The sequence below is a fragment of the Tigriopus californicus genome, chromosome 6, assembly GCF_007210705.1.
Source record: "Tigriopus californicus strain San Diego chromosome 6, Tcal_SD_v2.1, whole genome shotgun sequence".
Lineage (NCBI taxonomy): Eukaryota > Metazoa > Arthropoda > Copepoda > Harpacticoida > Harpacticidae > Tigriopus > Tigriopus californicus.
In genome coordinates this window covers 10,356,725-10,374,488 of record NC_081445.1, presented here as the reverse complement: position 1 = coordinate 10,374,488, position 17,764 = coordinate 10,356,725, and the positions used below count along the sequence as shown (strand labels likewise).

General features: G+C 41.3%; 5 protein-coding genes and 1 long non-coding RNA gene across 9 annotated transcripts in view; 2 read left to right on the top strand and 4 right to left on the bottom strand.

Annotated features, from left to right (window-relative positions):
• The window catches only part of LOC131882703 (uncharacterized), a 4,851-nt gene extending 3,148 nt beyond the window's left edge, over positions 1-1,703 (bottom strand). The window contains exon 1 of the long non-coding RNA XR_009373523.1: positions 1,580-1,703. This is a non-coding gene — a long non-coding RNA (uncharacterized LOC131882703). The remainder of the gene's footprint in view (positions 1-1,579) is intronic.
• LOC131882695 (uncharacterized) overlaps positions 1-11,164 on the top strand; it is a 23,302-nt gene extending 12,138 nt beyond the window's left edge. Inside the window, exons 4-8 of one of the 4 annotated variants that reach the window (XR_009373521.1) lie at positions 9,672-9,832; positions 9,900-10,137; positions 10,407-10,558; positions 10,684-10,854; positions 10,931-11,164. Coding sequence is in view for 2 of the 4 variants with exons in the window: in XM_059229931.1 (XP_059085914.1) it covers positions 9,672-9,832; positions 9,900-10,137; positions 10,407-10,558; positions 10,640-10,854; positions 10,931-11,088 (924 nt within the window). In the remaining 2 variants the exon portion in view is untranslated. Of the gene's footprint in view, positions 1-9,671; positions 9,833-9,899; positions 10,138-10,406; positions 10,559-10,639; positions 10,855-10,917 lie in introns of all 4 variants that reach the window. The other 3 variants (XR_009373522.1, XM_059229931.1, XM_059229932.1) reach the window with 3 other exon arrangements.
• On the top strand, positions 5,137-7,275 carry LOC131882696 (large neutral amino acids transporter small subunit 1-like). The gene is made up of 2 exons (XM_059229933.1): positions 5,137-5,924; positions 5,987-7,275. Exons 1-2 carry the CDS (start codon positions 5,585-5,587, stop codon positions 7,177-7,179), a joined length of 1,533 nt encoding a protein of 510 aa, XP_059085916.1. The 5' UTR covers positions 5,137-5,584; the 3' UTR covers positions 7,180-7,275.
• Positions 6,689-8,791, bottom strand: LOC131882700 (uncharacterized). Its single transcript, XM_059229936.1, has 4 exons — positions 8,702-8,791; positions 8,412-8,632; positions 8,185-8,344; positions 6,689-7,724 (listed from the first exon to the last, which is right to left on the bottom strand). Exons 1-4 carry the CDS (start codon positions 8,730-8,732, stop codon positions 7,297-7,299), a joined length of 840 nt encoding a protein of 279 aa, XP_059085919.1. The 5' UTR covers positions 8,733-8,791; the 3' UTR covers positions 6,689-7,296.
• LOC131882701 (uncharacterized) lies at positions 11,086-12,691 on the bottom strand. The gene is made up of 3 exons (XM_059229937.1): positions 12,478-12,691; positions 11,558-11,780; positions 11,086-11,490 (listed from the first exon to the last, which is right to left on the bottom strand). The coding sequence occupies exons 1-3, from the start codon at positions 12,587-12,589 to the stop codon at positions 11,109-11,111; spliced, it is 717 nt and encodes a 238-aa protein (XP_059085920.1). The 5' UTR covers positions 12,590-12,691; the 3' UTR covers positions 11,086-11,108.
• A 158-nt stretch (positions 12,692-12,849) lies between these two features.
• Positions 12,850-17,764, bottom strand: part of LOC131882694 (diuretic hormone receptor-like) — a 43,212-nt gene continuing 38,297 nt past the window's right edge. The window contains exons 7-10 of the mRNA XM_059229930.1: positions 17,417-17,575; positions 14,276-14,470; positions 14,023-14,201; positions 12,850-13,720 (exon numbers count right to left, since the gene is read on the bottom strand). Of these exons, the coding sequence (XP_059085913.1) occupies positions 13,480-13,720; positions 14,023-14,201; positions 14,276-14,470; positions 17,417-17,575 (774 nt within the window). The 3' untranslated portion in view covers positions 12,850-13,479. The remainder of the gene's footprint in view (positions 13,721-14,022; positions 14,202-14,275; positions 14,471-17,416; positions 17,576-17,764) is intronic.

The window sequence follows — 17,764 nt, the reverse complement described above, 5'->3', positions numbered from 1 at the left end:
CAAAAAGAAAAGTGGGCTACGCCATCATTTAGTGTGTATGTGCATTACGAGATTTGGCTCGTCTTACCCAATTGTATCATATCAAGGAGACAAGACAAGTAAAGAGTTAGGTTGTGTACCTATGGAATATCTTTGGATTTTGATTACTTTGATTGGTGCACATTGGATGGAAAGCTAGAAATAATGGGATTTGGACAAATCTGCCAAAGGTTGCAAGGTCTTTTGGGAATAACAGGAGTCAATCACTGGAAGTGAGATCATCAGGGCTGCTTTGAAGAGTGCAATTGAAATTGGAAAAACTGCACACAAAAAAGCTGCAAAAATGGAAGAACAAGGAAAGAAAAAGAAAAACAAGACAGACATTTATATGCTGATTATTCTTTTAAATTGAATAATGAATAAAATTATGAAAGGCCAAAATGTTTTTAATTTTTCGACTTATCTCCTTTGTTAATGCAACTATCTTTATTATATCTTAAACCTGTTGATATGACCATGAGTCGTAATAAAAGGTTGTCAATGCTTAAAAAACCAAAGTAAGAAAAAGGCAAAAAAGGCAAAAGCACTCACTTCCTTTATAAGCCCTCCATTCCACTGAATCTTTTTAGCAGGTATGATTTCTCATTGAAACGTTACCGGCAGCCAATATGCAAAAAGGTAAAGTGCAATAGGGAACTAATAAAATTGCTTTGAACAAAAACAGCTTGCACCAGGGTCAATGAATGCTTTTGCAACAGAACATAGCAACTCATTAATGATTAAGCAATTCACCACTTCTTTGAGCTAATGAGTCTCCTATTTAATACTCTGGCAATGTACTGAAACAGTTTTGCAACCTGAATGAATGTTTTTTTTTGAAAGGTTGGTCAAAAAAGCGAACAATCAAGCCGTTCAGAAAATATCTTTTGAGACATTGTTTAGCAAAACTATTGCATAGTCAAAACGAGGCGCAAGGTCAAACAAGCCTTAAGGTATTTCAGTAGGAACATCACAGGTATGAGAGAGCTCTCGTATTAGGAGAGACTAAAAAAGTTGGGACTGTACAGTGTTCAGAGAAGGTACGAAAGGTATGTGATACTGTACGTCTTCAAAAGCATCCATGAGCTTTGTACCAACCCAGGATTTAGGGTCAATTCTAGTGACCGTAGAGGCTTAATGTGCCTTTCGAGAGCCCCTTCAAGTCCTCGAGAATCCAGGCTAGTTAAAACCATGAAATCCAACTCTCTTCTTTCACGGGCTCCTTCTTTGTTTAATTTGCTTCCCTCTCACATTCGCAGGGAATACGTAGGCCTTGTTGATTCGGTTGCATCTTTCAAATCACACTTGGACCTTTTTTTGATCAAAATTCTTCATGAAACCTATTCAATATTATGTTACATTTGCCTACTTACTCAAAAGTGATTAAAAAGTATTACGAAATCTCGATGGAAAATATTGGCATTTTTCTTCGCAGTGTTTGGACAATTCCATCAAATTTTGATTTGGCATTTTAGTCACTGTGGCAAATTAAACTCCGTCTTCCTCACAAAAATAGATCCCAACTCGTGTTGTATGTATGTTGTCTTCAAAAAAAACCTACCTTGTTGCGTCTGAAATGAAAATCGAAACAGGATTGTAGTTTCTCAGCCTTCAGTAGCCTTGTCAAGGTCATTAAACGAAAGAACCAGATGTTTCCAGATTTCAAGAGAGACTGAAGGTTTTCCCCTCTTCTTGATCTTTTTCGGCTAAATGATAAAGACCTCGCGAGTTCTGGATGAGTCACAAATACATTCAAATACATAATATACCATATTTTGCTGTTATAAGCTAACCTGTTACGGTTTACGAAACTCAAAGTGTTGATCTGAATATCTGATTTGATTTGAGTTTCTTCATTATTTTAATGTCCTACTCAGCCCCAATTGGCAAGTATTCCTTTCAGTTTGGTGAATAGAAATAAGCATTTTATTGGCAAACCTGATCTTGTAGTACGCTCTACATGTGTTGCCAAGCTTCAATTTCCAATCATAGTTCGAGTACAAACAGTTGGCGATTCATCACAATTCAAAATACATCTTATTTAATAAATGTACTCTCTCTCTCTTTGGGTTTTTGTTAGGTTCAATCACAAAACTCTAACTAAGCAACATGACCAAAAACATCAAATGAGTAATTGACATCAAGTTGGTACTTTTTACCTTTTTAAGGAGGTATTGAATGAACCTGGGGATTGTCCACTTGATTGGAACATGTGATTTTGACGTTTTGTAACGATTAAGAACACTTTTCTTGTACAATCCAGACGCATTCTTAAAATATGCTCATCGATGGACGAGAACAAAATGTTCATAGTTTTTAAATTTGTATTTTACGTTCAATTCGTCTTTCTATTTCTAGCCCAATCAAGCTTAGCTATGAATGACGCACTGGAGATTGAAAATCATAGAGTTGTCCATGTTACACATAATTTAGTCATGAAATAGGTTGAAAGTCTTAAAAGTATGTATTTGTACTCTAGATAGCGTTGATACACTCTGCCACTTAAAATGATGTTTTTTTGGCTTTGCTGTGAACTTGGCAAAGACAGCCTTGATCAAATCTAAATTCAAAAACTTGTTTTGCTGTTTTGAACATTTAAATGCAACAAACCAAATGAGAACACTACGGATAGCTGGTTCCTTTTAAAATGATGAGATAAAGCTAACCATGCCAAAATCATCTATCTTCTAACGTGACTTAACAATCCTTGAAATGTGAGCCATCAATTTTCCTCAATCGATGAATACTGGAAATGGTTCAATTAATCGACCAAATGTAATCTTTTAAGATTACGTTGTCAAGAAATGTTATCAATTTCAATTGAACACATGGGACAAGTGTGTGATGCCACATATCAAATTCAACTCGCAAATACTCAAAACTACTAAAAAGACCAGACTTTTCAAGCTTTCATCAAACAATCATTGATTTTATTCTTAGAAAGTGACTTGCAATTTACCATCGAAAACTAGTCAACAATGAGGGCTGATTGAAATTACTACTTTTCTCTTCACTAAGTACAAACACCTAATGTCAATGCCCAAGCGTTACCTACTGTTCAGTAACTCCGTTGCTAAGCACATACAGTCAGTCATTGGCCATTTGTTCCCAATTTTTCCGGCCCTAAGCGGACTTAGGAACAACTTTTGGGACTCCAAACTTGGGTAAAATTGATGAGTGTAGTATGCTCAGAAGTTCGACTAGAAGTGCATTCGTCCCACCCACTAAAATAGTCTTTCGGATCGGAGGCAAATACGACAAATGCCAAATCACGAGGGATAAACAAGCATGATTGCTCAAAAAACGGCAACTAAGCGTTTTGTACTATTTGGAACAATGAGGGACTTGAAATGAGGTCATGTCATCCCTTTGTATCGGTTTGTCAAAAATAAAGACTATATTTAGACATTAAAGTAATTTTTCACAACAGTAGGAATTTATATGCCATACTAGTTTGCTGTTGCTAAGTCCCAGGGAAGAAATACGTGACAAGTTGGGGATTCAATGAATTTTATTCAAAGTGATGAAGTATGTGTCACGTATTTCAGTTGAGAAAACATGTGTCACCTCTGTGAAGAATTAATGTTAATAGTTCATTTTAGGCTTCTTGTAGAGACAAGCACGACAAATAAGATGAAACAGATCCATCTAACACCAGAAATCATTGAAATTGTAATTGCATGCATGTGATTGTTTGCGTCAATAAGTGCCTGATTTGTCTGATACACAACAGATAACTTATTGTGTTAAACCTGAGGCAGTATTGGTTGCAAAGAGTGGAAAGAAATATATCATTTTTTTTTATTTTGCCGCCAAAATGTGGCAACCATTCAACAGCAAAATGGTTGATATTTTCTAAGAACCATCAAATTTCCTGTTGTCATGCATGAACATTTAATTCTCAAAAACCCTAAGGGCGAACCATTGACCTCTTAGAATACCACAACATCAGTATTTCAATTAATGACGTTTGCAAAAAAAACTTTCTTTTCATCGCCAACTAGTTCTGACTTGCCTCTCGTACGTTCTAAAAAGGAGAGTGGTGAAAAGTGCAACATGGATCAAAATGATCAGTCATGGTTTTGCTTCTATCTTTTGACTCTCATTCCTAATCACACGAGTTTCTAAATGCACATTCCAACAACTGTACGCCTCATCAGCGGATATTTTTCTAAATTCAGTTTCTGCTGATGTTTTGCTCTCCCTGTACTTAGAGTGCAACTCATTTCCAGACATCTCTTCTTTCTCACAAAACTGTGTCTCGTGAAATCTAGATCGAAGCAATGAAAAACAATTAGAACTAGCTCAATCCAGTTCTGAGGAATCTCAAGTGCTTTCTACTCTTATCATTAGAGCCCGAATTATTTTGACTTGGAGTCAATAGTGAGACACTACTGGAACAAAAGTCCATTCCTATCCTAATGAAAGTTTCGGGGAACATTTCTGCCTTTATCCTCGTTGGAAACGTATTAAAGCACACTTATTGTCGTGCCAAAAACATGAAACTGATGCAGTGTGTGTGTATATTGCATCAGCCGCGCGCGCTCCTTCTTTTGGATCAATATCCCACGCACCTGCAAAGACCCTCTCCTCATGAACGTGGTTGATTCAGTATTCACCGGTTATTTGGTTCCACCAGATTTGAGCACAGAGAGCGAATTTGAAATTTACCGCAAACCATGCTTTACTTGGAGAAGTGTTTTTATTTCTTGACATATGATCTACAATAATTTATGGGATCTGATCTGTTCTCGATTTTGTCCTTTTCATCCCATTCTCTAAAATCCACCATGAGATGAAACTAAAACTTTGATGGAACTTACCCTTTGATGGTATAACCCATGGATTTTAAGAGTTTAGATGGAAATTCGGATTAGGATAGGTGAAAGGCATGTGAAAAAAAGTATTTACATCTTATAGAGACAAATTGAGAATGAAATTTAGGACAAGAGGAAACTTGAAAATTCGGAAATGTTAAACAAACAGTAGCCTCTTTGTATTTTCAGCCATTGAAATAATGGCAACAATGAAGGAAAGTACAAGTTTGAAATTTTTTAAATAAGGATGCCAATTACTGCCGGTGATAGAACATCGTAATGCACAGGGTAGCATTTAGAACAAACAAAAAAATGTTAAGAGCAAAAAAGGCCTATTTCAACACGCTCCTGTAAAATACAAGATTAACTCGTCCAAAGAAAAATGTATTGGGAAAACACCTGTTAAAATAAGTGGATTGAGAACATGTGTTAATAGCACCCCACGAAAAAGGAACATTGAACAAGATGTCCTGAAAAATGCAGTGTGTTAAAACCGACGATATTTGGTCCTTAAAAAGTAATTCGCAAAGTCATTTATCTAGTATCAAATTTCACACCATGAGTTCAATTCCCTGACCTTTGATCCTGCCAGTGGTGTCATTAAAATTACTCTCTCCATGAAGAGAGAAACCTCATGTGCTAAAGTATGATTACACCCCCTCCTAACGGCACTCCCAAGAGACATGCTTTCGTAGTACGCTAGCTTGTCGGAACGATAGAAGTGAACAGTGAAGCATCGTGGGTCCAACATGAAGGATACGCTCTTCTTCAATGAACAGAAGCCGAACGGATTTCCGGATGAAGGCCTTAGTCAAGAGCTGATGGGGCCCCAGTTTGCCAAGGATGGAAAAGGTGACACCCAAAGCCTTGATAGTGAGAGGAATGCCCCGGAAGAAGGGGTGAAATTGAAGGCTGAAATGACTCTCCTGAACGGCTGCACTGTCATTGTGGGTTGTATTATCGGTTCAGGGATCTTCGTCTCACCCTCGGGAGTTTTGGTGTCCACCGGATCCGTTAACTTGTCCTTGGTGGTGTGGACGATATGCGGGATATTCACCATGTTCGGAGCGTATTGTTACGCCGAATTAGGTAGGATATTTTCGGAACTCCACAAGTGTCATTTGACTACAGCAGACTTATTCTCCGCTTAGGATGTATGATTCGTAAATCGGGGGCGGATTACGCCTACATCCACGTCACATTCGGCCCGTTTCTGGCTTTCATCAGACTGTGGATTGAATGTATCATTGTCCGTCCGTGCACTGGAGCAATCCAGTCACTAACCTTCGCATTGTACATCTTGAAGCCTTTCTTCCCTGATTGTCAGCCTCCGGATGAGGCCACGAGGCTTCTCGCCGCCACCTGTTTGTGTTTACTGTGCTTCATCAATTGCTACGATGTCAAATGGGCCAGCAAGGTCCAGGATTACTTCACCTACGCCAAGGTGTTCGCACTCATTATTATTGTCGTGACCGGATTTGTCCAGTTGGGTCGGGGACAGACCCAATATTTTACGTGGGATAACACGGAGACGGATTTCACCGTGATTGCGTCGTCATTCTACTCGGGGTTGTTTGCCTACACGGGTTGGAACTACTTGAACTTCATCATTGAGGAGATGAAAGATCCCGTCCGAGATCTTCCCCGCGCTATTGGTATCTCTTGCATCATCACCCTGGTCATCTATGTGCTTACCATCGTTGCTTTTCACACGACACTGTCGCCAGCCGAGGTCTTGGGGTCCGAGGCTGTGGCCGTGACCTTTGCCAACCGCATGTATGGGGGATTAGCTTGGATCATTCCAATCTTTGTGGCTTGCTCTACCTTTGGGGCCGTCAATGGAACCCTTCTGACCTCTTCTAGGCTGTTTTTCGCCGGAGCCCGTGAGGGTCAAATGCCGCAGGTTCTCACCATGATCCAAACGAAGAAGATGACTCCGGCCCCGTCAGTGATGGTGATCACTTTCCTTGCCCTGCTTTATCTCAGTTCATCCAATATCGGCATGCTCATGAACTACGTTGGCTTTGCCACGTGGCTTTCGATAGGGGCAGCTGTATTTTGCCTGCCTTATCTTCGATGGAGACAACCCAAAATGGAGCGACCACTGAAGGTCCATCTTGTTTTCCCCATAGTGTATCTCATTCTCACAGCAATCATTACTGTCCTCCCGATGATGGCCAAGCCCGTGGAGACCGGGATCGGATTGCTGATGATCTTCACCGCCGTACCTGTCTACGCCTTCTTCATTGGATGGAAGAATAAGCCCGCGTTTTTGGATCGTTACACATTTTATGTCACCAACGTTTTACAAAAGCTTTTTGTGGTGGTGGCTCCAACGAGCTGAAACCCCACAAATGTATCACAGACCCTGTTTTGTATCAAAATAATCCATTCTTCCCACCATGTCTTCTTGTATAAATACAGAAAACTCTGACCATAAGGACATTTCAAGTCTTTCGATTCAAAACGAAGAGCCTCTCCTCATTCTGGAGCGATTGAAAATCGCTAAGCCAACTTCTGGCTCTTCCTCAAAGCGACCCATTTCCAGTTCAGACGTCGGACCCACATCTTCCGACCCACATCTGGGCACCATTGTTTGTCTAGGCGAGGGCGTTCGGCCATGTGGGAAAGGGAAGTAGAGGTACTGGGACCCGCGACCCTGAAGCCGACTGCTCATCAGCGGCCCTGAAGAGTAGCTGACGCTAGGGCCGGCACCGAAGCTGCTTGAGGAATCGTAGGAATGGGTTCCCCGAGCTTGAGACACGTGCTGGATGAAATTGAGGGCTGTGGAGGGCGTTTCGCACACGATATGGATCTGATTAGGCAACAGCTTGATGGTGTTACTCGGAGTGGAGAGATCGATCAAATTCGCTGAACCCGAATGAGAACCTGGAACAAGGTCATTGGGGTCTTAATCTTGGCCAAATGAGCCAAACTTAGACATTGGACGTAGTAACCGGAAGATGATATTGGTGCAAGAAAGCTTGATTTTTTAAAGATTTGCCACCCATAGTCTCACAGAATGTTACTTAGTAGCTTAATAAATCTTGTTCATGAATGCTTCATGACTAGAAAAGGATTATCAGATATCTTTCACTTTATTCAACATGAACATATTTTATGACGAAAAGTGAAAGACAATTGTGCCAATGATCATGAACCAGTAACATTGGTTGGGGAAAAATATATCGGATCAGAACATTTACGTACTGCAATTGCATGAAGATTTTTGATTTTTGTGTTGCTTTTGATCACTTTCAAAAACCGAAGACAACCATTAAGCTTAAAAGCAATCAAACTATTTGCAGTTGATGGGCGAATTCAAGATAACGAGGCTGGTCACACTTACTACTAGCAATTTCTGGCTGATGTTGCAAAGAATCCACCGAATTGGTAATGGACGCTTGTGGGAACAACATCTTGTATGACGGAGGAATAAAATCAGAGTCTCCACTTCCTATGAATATCGCATAAGATGGAGGCGGTGTGAAGCTCCCATCATTTGAGTTCTGGAATGAAGAACAAGTGAATTGAACAGGGTGCCCAAATGGACATTTATGAAGAATCACGTCTCACCTGCTGCAAGGTGTGGAGCTGGCTTTGAAGTTCTTGTTCCCAGTTGTTTTCTTTCTTACAAAATAAGTAATAACATATCAGCACAAGTAGGAGATAGAGTCCGATCACGATTGGCATCAGTATCCCGACTACCACCCAATGCTGAACATCCGCAATCTCATAAGATCCTCGGTCCTCACCCAAAGGACTTCGAAATGGGATTGGATGCTCTTGAAATGTCACTAAAAGTAACATATAGCTTTGATGAAACCCGAGGACGGCGAGCCTCACACATTTTTTGGATTACTTACTGTTCCGCGGCTGGGCTGAAAGGTGTTCCATGAATTGAAATGAACCTGTAATTTGTGTCTGTCTCAATTGAGGAGAAGGTTCCAACTGACTGATCTCATTCGAATGCAGATCATTTAAAGGGCTTCGGCACATTTCTCAGGTTAGTCAAACCTTAGGCCTGGTTGGTTGGTCCATATCTCAAAGATGACCTAATACGACTTCTCCGTTTTTCTTTGGATTACGAACGACAGTCATAAATTTGCGGTTACATCATGAATCATAATAAAACGATCCGTCCTGGTACCTTTTCTTTCATTGAGTGTGGATCTTAGAATATTTACGAATGAAGGGTGAAACTTGTATGCCATTAGTAAATATGGATTTTTATATCTAATAACACAATGGTGTTAGGCAAAACGTATCAGAGGGCAATGTTTGATCCGGATTGCCAGACCATGTTCCAAGAAGCCATGCTCTAATCTCATTCTTGCATAAGAAGCACAATGCAACATTTTGACTGCCGTAACAATTCTCACGTATGTTGCTCTCTAATTTATCGGATGGCGGGATTTTTCTCTTCATTTTTGGCCGGCTTTGCTTTGGACTGTTTTTGCATAGATTTTTACAAATTTTACCTATTTTTATAGATTCCCTCTCAACCAAATCCTTGAATATTGTATTTGATGCAAAGCTATTCTTTAGCTTCTGAATCAGTTCAGCAGAATTACATTCATCCTAAAAATGTTAGGCATGTAAGATAACGATATGATATAAAATGGAATACCAGACCAAGATGTTTTCAGTAGTTGCAACGAGTTTTTATCCCCAATCGTTCACATGTAATGCCGAGGCCTTATGAAAGTGCCAAAAACCCTCATTCAACCATCAAATTTACAATCTAAAAAATCACCACAATCTAACTTTTCATCTTTCGAAGGATACTCTAAAACGTCGAGCTTTGTTGATTTATTTTGTATTCAAACGTTCCAGTATGATTGTCTAGGGGCTCCTTTGAGTTCTGGTTCCACAAATTATGCCTGGTGGACCGGGAGACACGGAAACACATTCACCACGTGGCATGGAAATGGAAGTCAGCCAATTTCGGGGTGTCAATGTGGAGCAACTCAAACTTGCTTCGAAACGGACTTTCAGTAAAATCTCGCAACTTTACATACTCATTTTCACGCAACCTCAAAAATCGGTCCAAATTTGTTCCAGGTGCAATTGTGATGCAAACAATGGAACAATATGGCTACAAGACCGTGGTAAACTGACGGATAAGTCATCACTACCAGTTATGCAGCTTAATTTTGGAGCTGTAGATGCGAGGAAGGGAAAAGTGGCCAAGTTCCAATTGGGACCATTGAAATGCTTTGGAAACGTCATGGATGAAAATGGGTCGTTCCGGACGGACCCTTCATCATGTCAAGATCTTTGGAATCAAGGGATAACCCAGGTAACTCGGGCCCTTTGGCATATACTTTAAAGATTTGCAATGTGGCTTGAATAGTTATAAATGACGGCGTAACACATTATGAAACAAAAAGTGTTTGTCATTGGGAGCTTTCCTTTGATAGAGAAAATAAATAATCGATCCTCATCAAAGCTGTTTTATTAAATGAGCATTCCAGTATGTTAAGGACCCATTTAAGTGCTTTTTAGAAATGACTTTTATGTCGAATTATTGCCATTTAGGATTCTAATCACTATTATCTTTCGTTCGAGGTTGGCTATTACATGGTCAGATCTCGAAAGGACCGCTATCCCAAGGTGGTTTTCTGTGACATGACCATCGACACGAACCAAACGGGATTTGAGCGCGTTTTTGGAAGCCCAGGCAACCTTCGCTACTTTGAGGCGTTTGATGTAAGCTTGAAGTAAGTTCCACTTTCATTTCCAAGGTTCTGCCTGACCTTCTTCTCATCTCGAGATCCATGGTCTCACTTGTTCCCATGTAGCCAGCCGTTTTACGACGACTTTCGATATATCAATTTTACGACAGCCAACATGAATTCGGGTGGTCATTTCAATATCAGGGACGGGATCTACACGGTTCCTTACACGGGGACGTATCTCTTCTCCATTCATGGTCTTCCACTCAAGCGAAGGCCATTTAAACTCCAGATTCACAAGAATGGTGTCTCCGTGGCCGGCCTTTCCAATGGCGAGAGTGGTAAAAGATTAATGGCATGACATCAGGAGAAAGGTCTCGGATATCCGTTTCCAACTTTTCAAGAATTTCATTCCAGGCAAATCCATGGTGGGTCAGACGGTTGTATTGGATATTGTAGCCGGAGATATGATCCGTCTATTCAACTTCGGAGGCGATATCTACGATGATCCAACAAGTTCCGACAGTTATTTCCATTTTATCGGCGTTCTCTTGTATTCAAGTGACAGAGCATAGATTTAACCTCTTCATATATTTCATGTATACACACTTAATCGATTAATAAGATTGATCACATAAGCCGTGAGCGGAACGGAGGCGTCCATACTTGACACTGATTGACCTTCAGCGTCGTCGTGCGTTCCACCAAGTCTTTCCCGGAATTCGACGCCACTGGAAATGGTGGCAATTTCGGTCTGCACTGCTGTGGCATAATCTGGCAAGGACTCGGAATCCGATTGAATGTCTGAACATGAACAGTCCGAAGGAGGAGGAGGGACACCCAGGGTGAGGTTCTCATAGCTAGGAGGAGGTAAAGTGGCCTCAAAGGCCAAGGCCGCGTCACGCTCGTGTTGAGACGACGAGGTCTCGTCCAATATTTGAAGAAGAGAGTGTTCATTTCCGGGAGCATTACTTCTTCTGAAAGGGATAACCAGGAATTGGAAGAAATGTCCAAAGACCGACCGGTCGTCGTGATTTCACTCACCTGATGACTTCTGGCCTTCGGTGCTCTTGGAACACTGAGGTCTGAAGATCCGGGAAGCATCGGAAATGGGTCTTGACACAGTAGATCAGGTGGAAGCACAACACTAATCCCACGTACAGCATGGATAAGAGCGAGAACACTAAGATCAGAACCATCCAGTATCTGAGTTCGATCAGGATTTCCATGTGATCACGGGTGGAGGCAACATGGGAGACTGGTACCACTGAAATGAAGGCCATGAGTGAGTGAGTCATTAGGTAACAAAATGAGTGGGACAAGAGATTTTTGGTGAATAGGCATCTCTTGATGATCTCCCTATTTGGGCCTAAACAAGTCGTCGACGAGGCTGCAATTAGTTGAGAATCCTCATCAAAACAAAGAGAGACCTTCTTCAGAGCAGTGTGTGTAATATCTGATCGTGGCTGTTAAAATCGGTGAAAAGTTACTTCGATTTGAATAAATAGCTAATAAAGATGATCGTCGATTGAAGGATTGGAACTTTTATTTTAAGAGATATAATGCAGAGGACTACTTTTGTTTGATCGTTGATGTGTATGATCTTGCAACTATGACATTGAGTATTTTTGTTTCGCCTCTGATTACTGATTTTGAGGAACGATTGACAGGTGAAATGATGAATGGACTTAAAAGTCTGCTTCTTTAAAATGATGATCTAACATTGACGTTAGGAAAATGCTTTCTAGACTTGAATTAATTAGGCAAGGTTTAAGCGAACTTAAGAGAACAAAGTTCCTCTTTTTTATGACGTCTCATTGCTCGTGTATTTTCTGCCACTGAAGAGGATAAGACCACTTGGCCTTGACTATCCGTTAATGACATGAGCGCCACTCAATTCCAACAACAATTAGGCCTGTTTGTTTTCCTCCAATTCAATTCATTAAGCACGACAAGGCTCTTACCAGATATCTGCTGCTGGGTCCCATTGATGGTTGGCCATGCTGGATGAAGGCCGATCATGTTTCCAACCCTTGAGAAGTTGATTCCGGCGGTTAAGATTGAAATCATTCCCATGCCAAAGGCGACTGTCACCGACTCTTGATCAATAACGAATGGTCGTAAATCTCAATTCTTGCTCCAGTTTACAATGATGTAAGATCTCGAATCAAACCTTGTGAGCTTGCATGGGAAGCCATGTCAATGCTTTTCAGTCTTTTGGATTTTGATAAACGTTGTGGAAAGAAAGTAGCTACCTAGCTTCAAGAACCCCATAGGATCATGCTAGAACCTGGTCTTGTCTTGAAGGATGTTTGGTGGGAATGAAATGTTGCAGATGAGGTACAATATATTTCGTTTTATTAGTCTGTGTTTCGATTGCAAATTTAGTACATTGGACGTTTGAAGAAGCCATACTTTCACACATGGAGAAACATAACACTCAGCTAATAATTTTACTCATAGGGGGGCTCCAACAGAGCCAAAAAAACGAATGCGAAATTGGCTCGCGCAATACATGTCTAAAAAGAGGGATATGAATGTATTGCTTTAAGTAACAATTGTTGTAGATGTCCATAGATTTACATGTGCATTTTCATCAACTATGTTTGTACAATTGTTCCCTATCAATGAAGGCGTAATAATCCCCTTTTGGAAGTTGTAACTGTTAATTACACTTACAGAAGTTTCTTAGCGAGTGCATCTTTTGACAAATAATGCCGATCAATGTACAAAAGTCCAGAATATCCTGGGACCTTTGTTCCATTCTTTTGCGCATCTAGGTACGATTTACACAAATAACACAATGAACGGATTACACTTCAAAAACTTCATTTGTTCATTTTGATGAATATCAATGAAATCAGTACTGCCCACTTGCTCATTCAGATTCATTCGAATGAACATAAAACAGAATGCAACAAAACGAGTGGCCAAGCTAAAGATTGCTTTGGTTCACATTTCTACAATCACAGGGTCACATCCTTGTGGCTTGGGTCGCCTTTTAGCTTGTCCTCGACCAGACTTGTGGTCTCGTGGATTGTTGCATAGACGTCGCGGGGCGATGTTCCGTTCTGATGTTGCACTACTGGAGCACAAAGTCCTGTCCTGATCTGATTGGGCACAATAGGTTGCATGGGTCTGGTGTCAGATTGTATCTTTGGTACCGTTGACTGACTCAGGGTAGTTGTGGCAGTGGCAGTGCTGAATCTGGAAATAAATTTTATTTCCGTCATCCACTTTTCCGTGTTTTGAGAGCACAAAAAGCTCATTGTGCATATATACGAAAAAAAAAATCGCAAAGATTATGAATGACGGTGAAAAACATGTCATAATCGATATTTTCTTCCGAAATGGAGGCGAACTTGAAACAATAAACTCTGAAGATTCAAACTTAAATCTTTTCCAAATCCAGTTCACAGAAAATGTAACATGTTGCATTGAAATACAATTTAGCTATTTATGAACAGAGCAAATGGGGAAATTAGACCAATCACTTTTCTTTCAATTACCTTGTGCTGTTGGCATTTGTGGTGGAGTGGAACATTCCAAGACTGATGGAATTCCTGGAGGACCGGGCGATGGTTTCTTTTTGGAACTGCCTCTCTTCTTTCATGCGTTTGATGCTCTCTCGGATGAGATTCTTGACCCTCCAATTGATAAAGCAATACGGAATCGTGATTATGAATCCCTGAAACATTGAGGAAAATCCTCCTTTGAAAGCAAACTCATCCATCAGACGCTCAGAAAAACCAACGACCTTACTTGCAGAGAGAGTAAGATGGCTCGAAGATATTGGAACACTCGGTAGCCATGAATATCTGTGGTCGGTGGAGCCATGGTCACTATGTAACCAACTCCAAGGAGTGCTGAGAGAACCAAAAGGGCCTTGGTGCTTCTGTAGTTGTGAAGATTTCCTTCCGAGTTCGTTGGGTCATTCCTGACTTTGGCAATAACAATCTATAAGCAAGAATGGAAAAGAATAATCCAAATGGAAGGAAAAAGGCCCAAGTGCTAGCCTAGCTAACTGTGTTGGGTCGGGAGAATAATGGAACCATCCTGGCCTTGTATTGCACGCCGCTTCATATTGTATTGGCGCGGTCATTCATTCCCTCCGACTCAATTATCTAGACGAGCAAAAACAGCAGGCCATCTAAGCTTGAAGTTCTGTCAACAAAATCCTTGACATTGGATGACTACACAAATACGACAACGGTTCCATGTTCCACTGCTCCACCTCTTCCAGTGGCCTTGAGGACTATACCAACCCCTCTTCGTCTTTTTTTCTTGCTCGTCTCTATTATGCATGAACTAGGAAGTCAGAGACACTCAACACTGTATATATATAGACGACTGGATAGTGATATGTGCAGTATTTGCTGAATAATTTCGGAGGGATCATCTTTTGTGGAGCAGGCTTTGGGGACCAGATTCTGGCCAGGAGAGCTCTCGAACCCACAAAGCTTTGGCATCTGTTTCAGGCTCCAGCATGAACGAGGCGCTTGCCAAGAACAGAATTTCCATTGTGACTCTGCCTTGACCACTTTTGAGTGTCCTCACACAAAACTACTTATTGGATCATTAAAAATCTGGTTGCTCCACGATTTGGATCCAAATTGGAATTTGAGCGATTGGATGGACAGTTTCAATGAAAGCCACTTTGGGCTTTTCCCCAAAAAAATTGATGGGAGAGTGGATGACTGGATGGGGATGGTTGCCCCCAAGCGTTCTCTTCATGGTCCATTGGTTTCGCTCAGAGTCTTTGGAATCAAGGAGCAGGAGCTCGGGGAAATGTCGCCTTCAGAGGGTGCCAAACTCCTGGGATTGAGCACTGAGAATTGGCTTTGGCATCGTGAATATGCAGGCTCTCATTTACCCCTCTTGAATACAAGGAATACAAGGATTCCAAGGACACTGTCAATCTTTCATTTGGAGGGCTGTTTCTGAAATGATTACTGCGTATTTGGGAGCTTGTTTCTCTATGGATATCAAGACAACTATTGTTCAGTTAAGGACATGGATTTTGAATGGAAAGAGGACCAGCATTTCTTCTTATCTGCTCAATCTCTTTGACGTAGAATAGCTAGTCGAAATGAAACCACTGTCTAATTTCAAAATGAGATTTCGTCTCATTTGTCTCTTTCCGACTCCTTTCAGCCATTCAGACCTTTCTCTCTTCACAAAGACAACCTTTTACAAGCTAAATCAGGCCTCACTGGTGAGCCACAGAACCAAATTTCAAAACCTGGCCAATCAAAGTGGAACAGGTCCACCAAAGACACGAGAACTTATCATTGGCTGAAGTCTTTCATGTCATTCCCCATTGATCATCTGACCAACTTCGACGGATCCCAAGATTTTCCGCTCTCATTTTCCTGGAACTCCTCGTTGTCCCTCTACTTGGCTATGGTCCATGGATGCCCCTGTCAATCACCAGTAAGGCCAGGGTCATGATCCTGGGCTCCGGTCCCTTCAATACCATTCTAAAGTCACGGACTCAAGACCACGTCGCATCATCTGAAGGCTGCTCTTCGCAACGCTCTCTCTCTCTTGAATACCAATGAAGGGAGAGACGACACCTTTCCAAATACCAGGACAGCCTCCAAACGGCAATGTGATCCAATTATAAAATACTTTCACAGCTAAGTGACAAACTTGTTCACGTTAGTACAAGAGGATAAAGAAATTCGGTTTCATTAAGGCATTGATAAACTATTCCTTGTTGTGAAGGTTTCGAAACATTTAGTAAGAGGGACCTTGAAATATGGAGTGATGAGGAACGATCCTTAGGAAAAAAATGAACACATTCAAGGACGAAGGAGTCCCAAGGTTTCCTTTGATGTTCCGGTATATGGAAAACCTCAGATGGTTCACTTTTCAGCAAAAAACTTTCTGTATTTCTCACAAAACGATTCGCTTCAGATGAGACAATAAATAACCCAGGGAAGCTCGAGTTCCAAAAAGAAATAAACTGACGAGGATATTTCACGTGCATCCATGATATGGGCTGTAATTGAATATCAAATTGGGACTATTCCAGAAGATATGATCACTTAAATTCAGATTCAGAACATCTCACTAGCGCAATTCTCCTCTAAACCCCAAACAGGTATCGTGTTCTCTTCTAAGGATTGCACGATTCTTTTCATTCTGGTTCCAAGTTTTGGCAATGAGGAAGACACAAAGGGAAGTGGAACATCATCTTGAGAGAGCGGCTCGGTTTTTGAAACCAAAGAAGACATGTGAGGGAGGGGGGGGCGGGGCGGGAACCATCCGAGGGGGTTCTCTTCTTATCTGTCCGCTATAAAAGTGGCGATACGACCGAAATCTCTGATCATGATAGCTTGAGGAGTGTTGGTCTATCGACCCATCTCAAAAAGCTATTCCGGACCCTTTTGGAACTTGGAACAAAGCTCAGAAGTTTCGGGACGCTCCTCGAAATTGGGAAGCAAGCGCAACTTTCCCGTTTCAGCCAAATGATTTATGAATTGTAGGTTGCCCATCTTCACGCATAGCTAAAGGAGATCTCAAATCAGGACGGAAAACCATTGTTCATCCTTGAAATCAAAACATTCGCCGACTTCGGCCCGTTCATAATGCTTTAATCCGACAACCGAAAAACGCATTCATCCTCAGGAGTCACTGATCTGTGGAACAAGCTTTGTGTGTCCGGTCCTGAGGTAAAGATGTACCAGGATTGATGGGTGGTAACGAAGGGCTTTGCAAATTCAGGTACGCTCATTTCCGCTCATGCAGCGGGGTCTCTTCCAACCCATTACCACACACTCATATAAGACCTCCTTTGAGCTACTGGGAACCAAGTTGGAACATGGGGGGAAAAACTTGGGAGAACCATTTCATAAATCCGTGTCACACCCTTGGCCGTAGGTAAATGATTTCACTCACCATCATGATTGAAAAAAGGAAAAAACAGTTTCCCAGGAGAAGGAGCAGCAGGAAAATGTTGTAGCTCCAATCCAACTGCCAATCCGTATCCACAATGGGACAGCTGAGCATGTACGGGTCGTGTCCTTTCCACGTGGAACCCGCCGAAAGGGACGAATTCTGCAAATAGACGTACAACTTTGGAGCTGTTTGATTGGGATATTGATAAAATACATTTTGTTGTCAATTATGTATGGGCACCGAATTCAAAGTTCATGGGGCTAATCAGGCAGCGCCACAATCGCTACAAAACTCACTATGATTAAAGTTCACGCAGTGTCTCCAAATTTTTAACTGCGCTTTGTTCTT